The 12,331-nt window shown below is 40.1% G+C and overlaps 1 protein-coding gene across 2 annotated transcripts in view; it reads left to right on the top strand.

The window, feature by feature from the left end:
* The window catches only part of zbtb46 (zinc finger and BTB domain containing 46), a 99,455-nt gene that overhangs the window by 25,005 nt on the left and 62,119 nt on the right, over window positions 1-12,331 (top strand). For both annotated transcript variants that reach the window (XM_015054394.1, XM_015054401.1), the window contains exons 2-3: window positions 4,177-4,397; window positions 4,505-5,438. In XM_015054394.1, coding sequence (XP_014909880.1) covers window positions 4,212-4,397; window positions 4,505-5,438 — 1,120 coding nt within the window. In that variant the 5' untranslated portion in view covers window positions 4,177-4,211. The remainder of the gene's footprint in view (window positions 1-4,176; window positions 4,398-4,504; window positions 5,439-12,331) is intronic.

Genomic DNA, 12,331 nt, shown 5'->3' with positions numbered 1-12,331 from the left:
AATGGCTGACTGAGCTACTCAGCATGCAGTCAGATTCCAAGGAGTCCTGCTAATTATTGGCTCTGGTGAGCTGAAGCAGATGCACGTGATGCAGGACACCAGGCCCTGATCTTTAAGTGATATATACGTTTCCTGTGCACTTTGTTAGGTAATCCTTGGTGGTACTGGGTTTGATACCCATTTTAACTTTACAGTTTTCTTGATTGTTGTCATCTTAAAGTCTCACAGTGATCACTTGACCATCTTGGACTGGAGGTTTAATGCCTGCCGATTTTCAGAACCTGAGAGACTCCACACACTTGACGTTAAAACCATCGTAGATTGTATAAGTTTTGTATTACAGGTTTGGTCCTACAGTGTATGGTGTCCAGTCACATTTCAGAGACAGCATGCCACACACAGGCAGATTTCACTCATGAAAATTTAGATGGGATTCCAAAAGGAAATATGGCAAAACTTCTCGGGATCGAATGCAAGTTCAGGGTAAACAAACATGGCGGACGAGAAAGAAGCAACGGCAATAATTTGTGGACTATTTTTAACAGGGAAAACAAATAAGCGGACAAGTAGCTATTTACTAAGTTAAACAGAAGACAGGGCTAAACGTCAACCACATTTAGCACTACAAATGTGGAGGGGTGTAAGTCTTTATCAATGGAGCCCAATCATAATAGTAATGTATTAAATAGACAGTAAGACTCTTTTACCTTATTTTACAAATCTATGAATTTGTTAGAATAGGTTTTTGTGTGTTTTTGTCTTATTTAAGCCTGCAACATAGGTGCCTAGCAACATTTTAATCGCCACTTTGCAACAGAAGTCAGGTTTGAACCTGAAGCAACATCACAAAGTGAAAAGTAAAGGTTTGTATGGAATACTACGTGTGGCTGCAGTTATGACAAAACAAAAAGATGAATCAAAGTCCCCCGAAATGACAAAAACAATCACCCTTTAGATTACCGTGTACTGCAGATGGATGTTTTCACTCTCCATTAATCATTTCAGACAAACAAAAACAGGAAATATGGCAGTAATGTAAAGCAAAAAGTGTTGAAAGGTATGTTTTCAAATGAACACATTTTTAACATTACATCTTGTAAAGCACCTTTCTTAGCTTGGACTGGGTTATTATTTTCTGAAATGAAGTTCTTTGCGAAAAGATGTTTGTAATACTTGCTTAGAAATGTGAAAAAATAAGTTAAAAAGAACACTGACTTTTCCTACGTCAGAATTAAACTCTTCAAATGTCTTTTTTTTTCCCTACTAACCTACGAAAACCTTGAACATTGATGGTACCATTGTCAATGAAAAAGAGAAATTTTCACATTAAGAGAGACTGCAACCCTGATTACCTCAGATAAATTCTTTCATACAATTTTTTTTGGTGCTTTTGGAGGCTTCAGATTAAATTGAGTTGACTTAAATGGTAGTGTTTGTGTGGAAACAAGGATTTTATAAATTAGTTTCTCACCTGATACTCTTTTTGTTTTGTTTTTTTACCTGGTTGACAGAATACTTGAGTTCCTTTAAAAACTTTTTTCATTTAGCTATGATTAGCCCTTGCTTTCTTTAAGAGTTTTCCACTATTGATTTGAGATTTTAAGAGTAATACTGAGAAATGGACAGGTTGGGTGGACCTAAATGATTAGTCTAGATGCATAATCTTCTATGATGCACACTGACCTTTGGCTACACTATTCATTTTGGCCATAAAAAAATGAGGAAAAAAAGGATGAATATGTCTGTGTGAATCAGTGACTTCTTTTGAATAAGTGATTTCTTTTGTGTTTAATGTAGCTCACATATACAGCAGGCTTTGCAGTTGAATGCACAAGTGGCCCTGAGAGAGGACAAGCACAACCACGGTCTCTTTAAAGCCTCTCGGTTTGTCTCCAAAGGTGAGAGGTGAAGACTCTCAATACCTCTGTCAGAGCAATACAGAAAAGAAAGAATATCTCAAGGTTAGAATGATTTTTTTTTTTTATTATTTTTTCAAAGAAATATGTGAGCCCTAGGATTAAAAAAAAAAAAATGTTTGCGTCAAAACCTGCCTTTTGAGCCTCTCAGGGACGCTGTTTTTCTGCGCTCACATCAAACTTTCCTTTTTCTTTCTTTTTTTATTCTCCTGTAACTTCAAGAATCACCAATCAAAGCGAAAGGTTTCATGCATTGATAGAGAAGACTTCAGCTGCTGTCACAATCGCTCGGTCGGCGTGTCCACTGCTGTTCATGGGAGGTGTGTTTGTCCAAGTGGACGTGGGAGACAATGTGGATTTATCTGATCTTACAAGCCATCAGGTTGAGCAGAGCTTTGCTAAACATGACCTGAAGTGTGCCGGCCCCCGAGCAAACGCTGCTGTCACCTTGGCCAGCCCGAGCTGTCATCTCTCAGAACGGCCCATGAGAGCTGACAGCTGTAGCGTTCCCAAAACAAATCACTGCTGCGTTTGGTAACACCCTGCGTCCGCGCGATTTAGCCCTCGCTGAGACAAGAGCGGGAGCGGCGGCTGCTAATGCTCCAGCTAATGTACTACCTTGATGTGTGTGCGTGAGTGTGTGTGTGTGTGTGTGTGTGTGTGCGTGTGCGTGTGTCTGTTTTCACCTCTTGAGAACGTGTGCGCAGGTTTGCCTTTGCTGGGATTTACGTACTTTTCTGCCATCTTCTGCATGGGTTGATGTGGCGATGTTCACATCTTTCTTTGTCCCCCTTTTTGCAGTCTTTTTTGAGTGTGGTTTTTTTCCTGGCATTTTTTCTTCATCATCTGTTCTCTGACCGTTAAGCACCTCTGCAAATTAAGGGCCTAAATCATTACGGGTCCGTTTTCTCTTTTTCCAGGCATAAAGCGTTTGTGTTTGTTGCTCAGACTGAAGCAAGGACACAAAGGTTCTGTTGTCCAACATTGAGATGTTGGACAACAGAAACATTAATGTAAAGGTTCAGGAGTGCAGACAGCAGGTTTTGTGTCAAAACTGGATTAAAGAAACAACTTAGACAATTTTTTTATTGATGAAATTAATTGTAATGCAGTCTGTACAAAATGTCTTTCTTTTTCCTCAGAAATGCTTTTGCATGTATGCTTCACTTTTTAACTGGCATTTCTAATCAGTGTATGCACTCTGTTTCACTCTCTCATACACACACACACACACACACACACACACACACACACACACACACGCAAACCTGTCAGAAGCACTTCATAAACAGAGATATTTGATTATTCGATCCCAGGCTTTTTTTAGACATCAAACTCAAGTGGTGGAGATGTGGTTTCTATTGATGTCTTTGTTTTTATGTCACAGTCATTGCTCGCATATCCTCATCTTTAGAGACTACCTCAGTTAAATTATCTTCCTCCTCTTATTTTGCATAAAAAGAAAACCATCTAGGCTTCACCTAAAACTATAAACTATATGAATGTACTGAATTTAAATATCTTTCCATCCGAACACGACAAATGCACATTGGGCGTGGGTAATAAAATTAGTAAGTCTGACCAACAGACTAAATATATCACTGGTATCCCAACTTTGTATGCATTTCATTTAAAATATAATACCCCATCACATAGTGCATGAAAAAAAGTCATATTGCAAACATTGGTGATGCAATGACGATTGCAGTTCAACATATTGTGCTGCTGTTGTGTCCACATTTGAATATCTGTTGGTACAGATGTGTACTGAACCAAAAAGATTGTACTTTAGCAGTTGGTGTTTTTATCTCCATGACATAAAGCCATGAATAAAACATGGAAGAATGACCCTTGACCAAGCACTCACTTTCTTGTCGGCTACAAAACTGCTAAATCTGGATACAAACTACTGAAAGAAGTGGCGTTAGTGGGGGGCGGGGACATCATCAGCACCGTATGTGTTAACACTGTATGAGTGTGTATAAATGACCAAAATATCAATTAATATCAGTCCAGTACTGATATTTTATTGATTTTGATGCAGTTTTTTTTTTTTTGAAGAAATGCATTATTTTACAAATCTTGTTTCCTTCTCCATAAATACCCTAAAAGTCTTAGATCCATTTACTTCCAGGCTATGCATTTCTGCTGATGTACACTTTCGATACGTCCTCTTGTAGAATTTGTGAAACAGAAAATATTTCGAGGCACACCAGATCCTTTGCTTAATGCTTGTATGTCTCCTTTTATCTTCATGCAGATGTTTTGAGGAGAGGCTTTTGTTCAGCTACACAGATGAACAACAGGAAGGAGGACATGGAGATCTCATCTCACTACCGTCAGCTCCTCAGAGAGCTCAATGAACAGAGGCAGCATGGCATCCTCTGTGATGCCTGTGTCATCGTGGATGGAAAGATCTTCAAGGCCCATAAGAACGTCCTTCTGGGCTCCTCACGCTACTTCAAGACTCTTTACTGCCAGGTGAGGGACTGCATTTTCTAAAACAATTCAGGGAGAGTATATGTTTACTTTTCCGTCACGTTCTCATTACAATAAAAAGTGAAAGGGGTCCGTTTGTCATCCCGCAGGTTAAAAAAGGAGCCGAGCCTCCCCATCAGACTACTGTTACGCACCTCGATATTGTGACGGCGACCGGCTTCAAAGCCATCTTGGATTTCATGTACTCAGCGCACCTTGCCCTTACCAGTAAGAACGTGATCGAGGTCATGTCGGCCGCCAGCTACCTGCAGATGACGGACATTGTCCAGGCCTGCCACAGCTTCATCAAGGCTGCTCTTGACATCAGCATCCGCTCGGAGATGGCCGATGAGCTGGCTGACTTTGAAATGGGAGCTGTTGCCGCAGGTTTAGGAGGAGGAGGTGGAGTCTCCGGGAATGGAGGAGGGGTCAGTTTAGCTGGAGCCGGGGGTGTTCCAGGAGCTAGTTTGGGACGAGGGGGTGGGATAGTAGGTATAGCCTCTGAAGCTTTGGCGTCCATCATTTCTGGTCGCAGCACCTCTCCCTGGCTGGCACGCCGAACTAGTCCAGCCAACTCCTCCGGAGATTCAGCCATTGCCAGCTGCCATGAGGGGGGCAGCACGTATGGGAAGGAGGACCAAGAACCCCCTAAGAGCCATGAGAGCCAGGAGGAAGCATGCCATGACTCTCAACCCGCCTGGCCTCATGACTATAGGCCGGTCAATGTCAAAGAAGAACAGGTTTCCCCTGCCTCCTCTTCTCATCCAAGGGACACTCCCAAGGGGTCAACCCAAAGCCAAGTAGAACACGGGGCAGGGGGAGCTGGTGGTGGAGGTGCCGAGGGGCCCTGGCAGCCCCTATCGGGGTCCGGGCGGAGGAAGAACCGGAAGAACAAGGACACAGTCAGACATATCACCCAGCAGTCTGAAAGAACCTGGGATCGGCAGAGGGACAGGGACAGAGACAGAGACAGTAGGCCTGGATCGCCTCTGCCCTCCATGCTAGCTGTCACTGGTTGGAACTACAACGGCCAGGACATCCCAGGTAAGACCAAGCCTTCCTCCAATGGTCAGTGTGCACCAGCTGTAATGTTGGAATTAAATATATTCAAGCTACAGGTTGAAAATTCAATTTAAATGACACTGAAATCAGAGCTCTTCCTTAGAAAATCAGAGGTTTCTTAACTTTTTTCCTTACAATCCAATGTAGTTGGTTTCTGGCCAAAGCCAACATAAACTCTTCCCACTTCCTTCAGTTTGTGAGACTTGTGACTGACTTCCAGTCTCGGGTTTAATCTCCGGCTTACTGGTATTGATTTTAGCTGATTTCAAATCCTCTATCCATGACATTAAAAAATAAATAGTCAAAATATTATTTTATTGCTTTTCAACTATGACTGGTCAAATACTTTTTTATAGTAGGAGACAAAGTCTTTCTGTCGCTGCTTGTGACAGAGAGCAGCTACTGTAAAACTAGGTTTACTCATGTAAAACTTTGGTAAAATAGTTTGAACTTTATTTTCTGAACAAATGCAAACAGAGGCCGAAAGATTACAAAACTAAAACAGAGATTCCCTTTTAGCTACAGAAGAGGTCAGTTTGTCCCTTTGCCAATTTGACAAACGTACCATGTCCCGGTGTAATTTTTAAAAATTTAAAATATCCTTTTGCAGGCAACGCTGAAATTTTCTACTTTACATCTTCAACTTCAGCTTCCACACTGCAGAGTGTTGTTATTTCAATCTAGCAGTGCTAACATGTATGGTGCCTTCACTGATGAGAAAAGAATGATATTTTTGAGTGTGTGACTGGCAGACCAAGCTCAAAATGGTCCAGTTTTGGTGCATAATTTAAATCAGTCACATACATATTACTGGCAAATTTCTACGGTCGAACATTTTGCTACAGTGTATGACTGCACACATTTTGATAGCTTGTGTTGGTTACAGGTAGTTTGGTCACTAGCAAGTCCTGCTTTTCTAACCTGCAGCCGAGACAGCTATATAAGTTTATTACGAGATCCGACTTCCGAGAATTAACTGGAATGGAGCATCTTTCTATTTTTAGAAAAGTGATTTAAGCAATAGGCGAAACAAACCAGGTGTTTAGTGGCTAATCGTGTGCTCAGATTAACAGTTAAAGGTCTAAACATTGAGCGGAAAGGACTAGAAAGGATGAATGAAGGTCAAAAGAAAAGCTTTTTATCTCTGGGTGTGGGGTGCCACTAGAATTTTACCTTTTTTTTTTTTTTTTTTTTTTTTTTTTTTTTTTTTTTTTTTAAATCTTGTGGACTATAAGTTTGCTTTCATTGAATGTAATTGCCGACTGTCTGGTGAGGTTACAAGATTAGGGTAGATAATTGGGTGAAACTGTCGTCTCAACACCTAACTGTGGCAAAATCTAATTTATCTTTAAGGCTGTTTAACCAACTGGTCAGCAGCTGGAAGTAACTGAACTTCTGCTGTTAAGTTCTGCTGAACTCACGTGCAGCATCCTGTAGTGCTTCATCAGAAACTTAGAGAAAATCATCTCTTTGCACAGTTTGTACAAATTGACCTCTTTTTACTCTCTCTCTCTCTCCTCCGGCATTGTGATTAGTGAGCTTATACACTAACGTGTCAGGCCTAAGATGATTATCTCAGATCTTGAAGGTGTGAGGTGAAGCCTGGGTAAATGCAGATGGATAATACAATCCTTTCTTTACTGCAGTTTATTTAAGCCACCCTCCCACTTACACAGACGAGAAAATGTGCACACAAACACAGTGGTGAATGCATATTTATTTTGAGATTTCTTCCTTGATCCTAGGCCTTGCAGAACTGCTTAGCGAGTTCTTCTTCTCCAAAACTTATACATCATAAAGTTACCTATGTGTGTTTGTGCGTCTGTGTGCATGTTGTGGGCCCAAGGCGTCAATAGGTAGATTATTAAAAGTAAGAGAAGCTAATCCTGGGCGCATTAAGGGAGTTGGCTGTGAAATGGGCACACACGTCGCGCAGTGAAAGAAAACAGGATAATTGAATTGACCTGGGTCACTGCACGGATTACCAGCGCGTCCTCGCCATCCCGGGCTCCTCCCCCTCTCTCTGGGGTTTAGGGAAGGACCTTCTGGAAAGGGCGAGAAGATGGAAGAGAAAGAGAGAGCGTTAGATTGGAGGGGTAATTAGAGAGAACAAAAATACAGAGGAGCAAGAAGGAAATGGGAATTGAACGGTGCATGCTTGTGGGCTATGAAGCGTTTGTCTTCTCCAGTTGACGTGTCTTCAGTCCCTGATTTTATGACCCGCAGTTGGACCTTATTACTTTGCTCGAGTACAACTTGTCTTGAGTCTCAGATTGTCAGACATCAATGCATAATCACACACAGTCACACAGGTAAATGGTACAAATAAGCTGGTTGGCCAGAGCCATGGTTCTGGTAGAAGGTAGAGTTTTAAGTCTGGCTGTGGTGAAGCAGTGTTTAATGGGAACTGTGTTTGCCCACCTAAAGGTTAGAGAAAGTGTAGAGTTGCTGCTGGTGTAGACTCACCTGATGTTTGCCAAAAGGCAACCAATCATTCTTGAGTGCTACTGGCCAAGATCGACTGGGTAAAGACTCAGACAATCGAGTCTCCTTCAGAGTGACGGACTTGATATTTAAGAGCAAACATCTTGTTACCGCTCAAGGTTTCATAGTTTCACTGTTGAGCTTTGAGGCTGTAGTTTGTGTCTGTGCATAGTGGCATGCAATCCTGGTTTTAATTTTAGCTTTACAGCCTAGAGTCCAATTGGTCCACAACTCTAAATAACTGTGGATCAAAAGTACAAACAGTGGCTCTGGTGGGCTTACGAGCGTTCGAGTCCTTAAGTCTTAAGTCTCCTTAAGCCCAGGATTTTGTCACCTCCAGTCAACGATCTAAATGAGATGTACATGCATGTTAAAGGGCCAAAGCATTAGAAAGTGATCAGATTTTGTGGATTAATATATTGCTGAGATTTGCAAGATGCAGTTGGCAAGAGGACTGAAACAATTTGTTCTGGTGGCAGCAGAATGTGGATTGATGTTGATGAAGGAAAAATGCTTGGTAACAACTTTACTATGACATAAGCAAAAAATAAATTAATGATTAAAAGTGAAAATGAAATCTGCTTTTTTTTTTTTTTCCTTTTCAGTAAATTAGAATTTTATCTGGAATATTTTAATTATTCCATTCCATTAGCAGGACAAGCTGGTACAGAGGCCCCCTGTTTCTCGTGGCTCAGTACTCATGGATTTACCTATTTGTGGATTCTTCTGTGGAATGTAACTCTGTTTTTTTTTTGTGTGTGTGGAAAATTTGCCTTTTTGTGGATTTTATGTAAAATATTTGAAAGGAAATGCAGCTTTGGAAGCTGAAATACTTTGGTGCAATGCTACTCAACACGCAGTTCACTGGCATTTGCAAAGCAGCGAGTCTAGGAGCGCCATTCATTTTCCTTGATGCTCATTAGCTCCACCTACAATAGCGGAGATAAGACAGACTGCACATGTAAGCTTCTCCAGTAGTGCAAAGATGGTTTCCGCTGTGAGCATAAATGCACATTAAGGTATATTTGGCGTTTGAACTATTTAAATAAAAAGTTCAAAGTCTTTCTTAGATGGGTCTCAAGTATTTGTGGATTTTAACTATTTGTGGGTTGCTTTGGTCCAAATAATTAAGAAGCTAATAGTGTTTGTGAGGGCTCAACTTATTAGGTGTTCATTTATTCAGGCGATCTGCTCAGGTAGCGAGCCTACAGTCAGCTGCGAAATAAAATTCTGCTTGTAGCTTGTCAACTACAGTTATAATGCATCGTTTCTTTAAGACAGGGGATTTCCACAAAGTGCCTGTCAGTATTTCTCATGATCAGAAGAGTTTGTCTCTATTTTATGGGTGGAGGAACGTGGTTGCCTTTTGCCAGACAGCTGTCTAGCAGTGTGCAGCCACGGGTAGGGGAGGGGTGGCACTGCATTCAATTAAATGAGTGTAGAAATGAATTTTCAGTAGATTATTCAGCTTTCAGTCACAAGACAGTTTTAGACAACTTTATAATGTGAAGGATAAATCCATTATTAAATCTCACCTAGAAATTTCTTCTTTTTTTTGCTACCTTGTCACAAAGTTTCAGATTATGAAACAAATTTTTATACTTTTCAAGCAAAGTATAAAATACACTGTTTTCAATAATGCTTTCATTGATTTGAAAGCTGTTGCGGGGTTAAAGTGTATGTATTGAGGTGTAAATCCTTGTCGCAGCGGTCACAGGTTTGAGTCCCGACCTGATGACCTTTGCCTCTTGTCTCTCACAACCCTCTTTCCTGTCTGACAACTGTTAAATAAAACCACAGAGCCAACAAAACCTTTTGAAAAAAACAACCTTATAGCTCTGGGGAGAAAGTCTGGCCAGTTTCTCTTTGCAGAACAGTTTTAATTCAGTCACACTGAAGGTTATTGAAAGTGAATAGCCTTTTTAAGGGGATGCCACAGCATCGCAATCAGATTTAACATCAAACTTTATCCAGGCCTCTTATGAATACTTAATTCTATCCTTCGGGCAGTAATCACTTTTTTTTTTTTTGCTTAAACTTTGTTTTGTTTTGTTGCGAATGTTATGTAAACTCTGTGTGTTGCCAGTCTTGGCCACATAGTCTCTTGCTAAAGAGATTATTTTTAATTTCAATGGCATTTTACTGGTGAAATTAAAGGTAATAATGATAAAAATCAGGCCTAGTACTTTTTAGTTGTCCTATATCTGGCCAACAACAAGATTAGAGTACTAATGAATCTGTATTTAGTCTTCCAGTTAAGTCATAACAGCATTTAAAAACCACTCAGTGGCCTAATCTTAGGGGGCTCAAATAATTTCGTAGTATTCTTGAGACATGAACAAGATTTGGTTTAGTGTAAAGGAATAACATCACAAAAGTTTTATTGAAAACACTGGTTTATAAATGATCCTCGAAGTTGACATTAAAAGATGATATGAACATTTTTTTCCAGTACTTCTGTCTGAGATGAGATGTAATCTGTTTTCTTTATCTTTTTGCTTGATCTGATTTTCATCAAAACATTTTGTCTTCGGTTTCACTCTGACTCAGTTTGGCAGATTACTGAGCACCTAAGCACCAAACGCTGGCCTTAGTCCTATAGCTCATAATCTAAAGACGGTGCAATCAGAATATTTCTCTGCAACTGACACATAAAGTTTTTCAAAGAACATCTGACAATACAGGAAAGTGAGGTTACAATAAATGAACCTCACAGTCACTGTACATCAAAATCTACTTAACTGAAATGTGCATTACCTCCGAGTTTGCTTGCTTCAAAACTAGGCAAAAGTTTAGATGGGCATCTAACAGGTCAGTCAACTAACAATGTCAACATTTTTATTCTCTGGTGGTTTAGAAGAAGCCCTGCCTATAATCTACACAGTTGGAGACGTTTAGACTGGGGAGGAAAAGACGTTCCACGGAGTCCGGTTGTTAGTTTCCATGAAGGGCTCGTCTGGGGGAGAAAGGGCACCTTCGGTCTGAGATTAGCTTAATTGCTTCATTCTTTATTGATGAAAAGTGCCTACACACTGTCTTTCTCCCTCCCTCTCATTCATCTGTAATCAGTGTCCATGCTCTGCTGTTAGAAATGACCATGCGTCACACAATGCGGGGAGGCTTGGTCGAGTGTTTAACTAGTTTACTCCAATCCGCCATTAATACTTGCCTGTGTAAAGGCTTGGCATATTAGCACACAGCCTTTAATGCATCTGTACGAATATGTGGCCATGTTGACATAAACAGCTGCAGGAATTAGGATTTGTTTTCTTCCGATCCTCTTCTCCCACCAACATCTGCTGTGGTTATTGGATGTCATTATTGAGGCCTCTAAGCGTCCAGCTGCCTTTTCTCTGGCTTGCTAACGTTTGATCTCCTTATTTCTTAGGCTCACCTTGCCTACTGAGACGCATGTTTGAAATATTACATGTGAGGAAAAATCATCGTTTCATGCAAAATGCTCATGTGTATAGTTTTTCTCCCAGGTAAATTATTGTAGGTGACATATTTTGACAAAGAGAGCTTTAAATAGTCTCTGCTCTGACTGCTTTTTCTTCACGATCCTTTAAATAATTACCTGATATTATTTTTAGTTTGGCCCCTGCTGCTTCGGCTGCTTCTCTAAGACCTCGAGAAAAAACATTTCTGCACATCTAAGGCAAACATTTTGAATTTCAAGAGTCACTGGTGGCTCATCTGAAACTTTTATTGTTTAATCATTTTTACTCATCTACTTTCTATATTAGTTTTATTTTAAATTTCATTTTTATTTCATATTTCTGTGATCTATGTAGTGCTCAAGTAAATAATTAGTAATTTATCAAATTAACAATTTTATTGTTATTTTATGGTATTTTTCAAATGTATTCGCGGCTAAAGATCTCAGCTTTAAATACGCTCTGTTTCCCTCCTGCTGGCATCGCTGCAGCTTTAACTAATTTAGCAGTTCACTTACAAAACACAGGGAAATTTACATTTTCCAGTCAAGTTTGACAAATAAGTAAGAAAACGACAGCAAAATACAATTTTGCCCATTAAAATTCAGTGGCTAATTGCTACATTTAGCTGCAAAGAGGTTTCCATTTATTAACAGTTGGACTCCTGATGAGTTTTACTGTACAAAAACAGACTTTACTGCATGGCATAAAGTCCGTTTGTAACAAGCTTTCCAGAAATCTTGATAAAATAGCTTCCTTTATCATAAGACAATCAAAGAAAGGTGTCAAACACTTCAAACTTTGTTTACTTTTTGAGAAGCATTCTTTTCATGCCTTTGGAAATGGTTGTGCTGACACATCACTATAATCTTTGAAGCAAAGAGTCAGTAATTACCCTACCCTATTCAGATGCTACGGTTTACAACCAGAACGTTTCCTGTGCGTCTTTTGCCT

The sequence above is a fragment of the Poecilia latipinna genome, unplaced genomic scaffold, assembly GCF_001443285.1.
Source record: "Poecilia latipinna isolate Pla-1442-1.1 unplaced genomic scaffold, P_latipinna-1.0 Scaffold56, whole genome shotgun sequence".
Lineage (NCBI taxonomy): Eukaryota > Metazoa > Chordata > Actinopteri > Cyprinodontiformes > Poeciliidae > Poecilia > Poecilia latipinna.
This window is presented reverse-complemented; position numbering and strand designations above follow the sequence as displayed.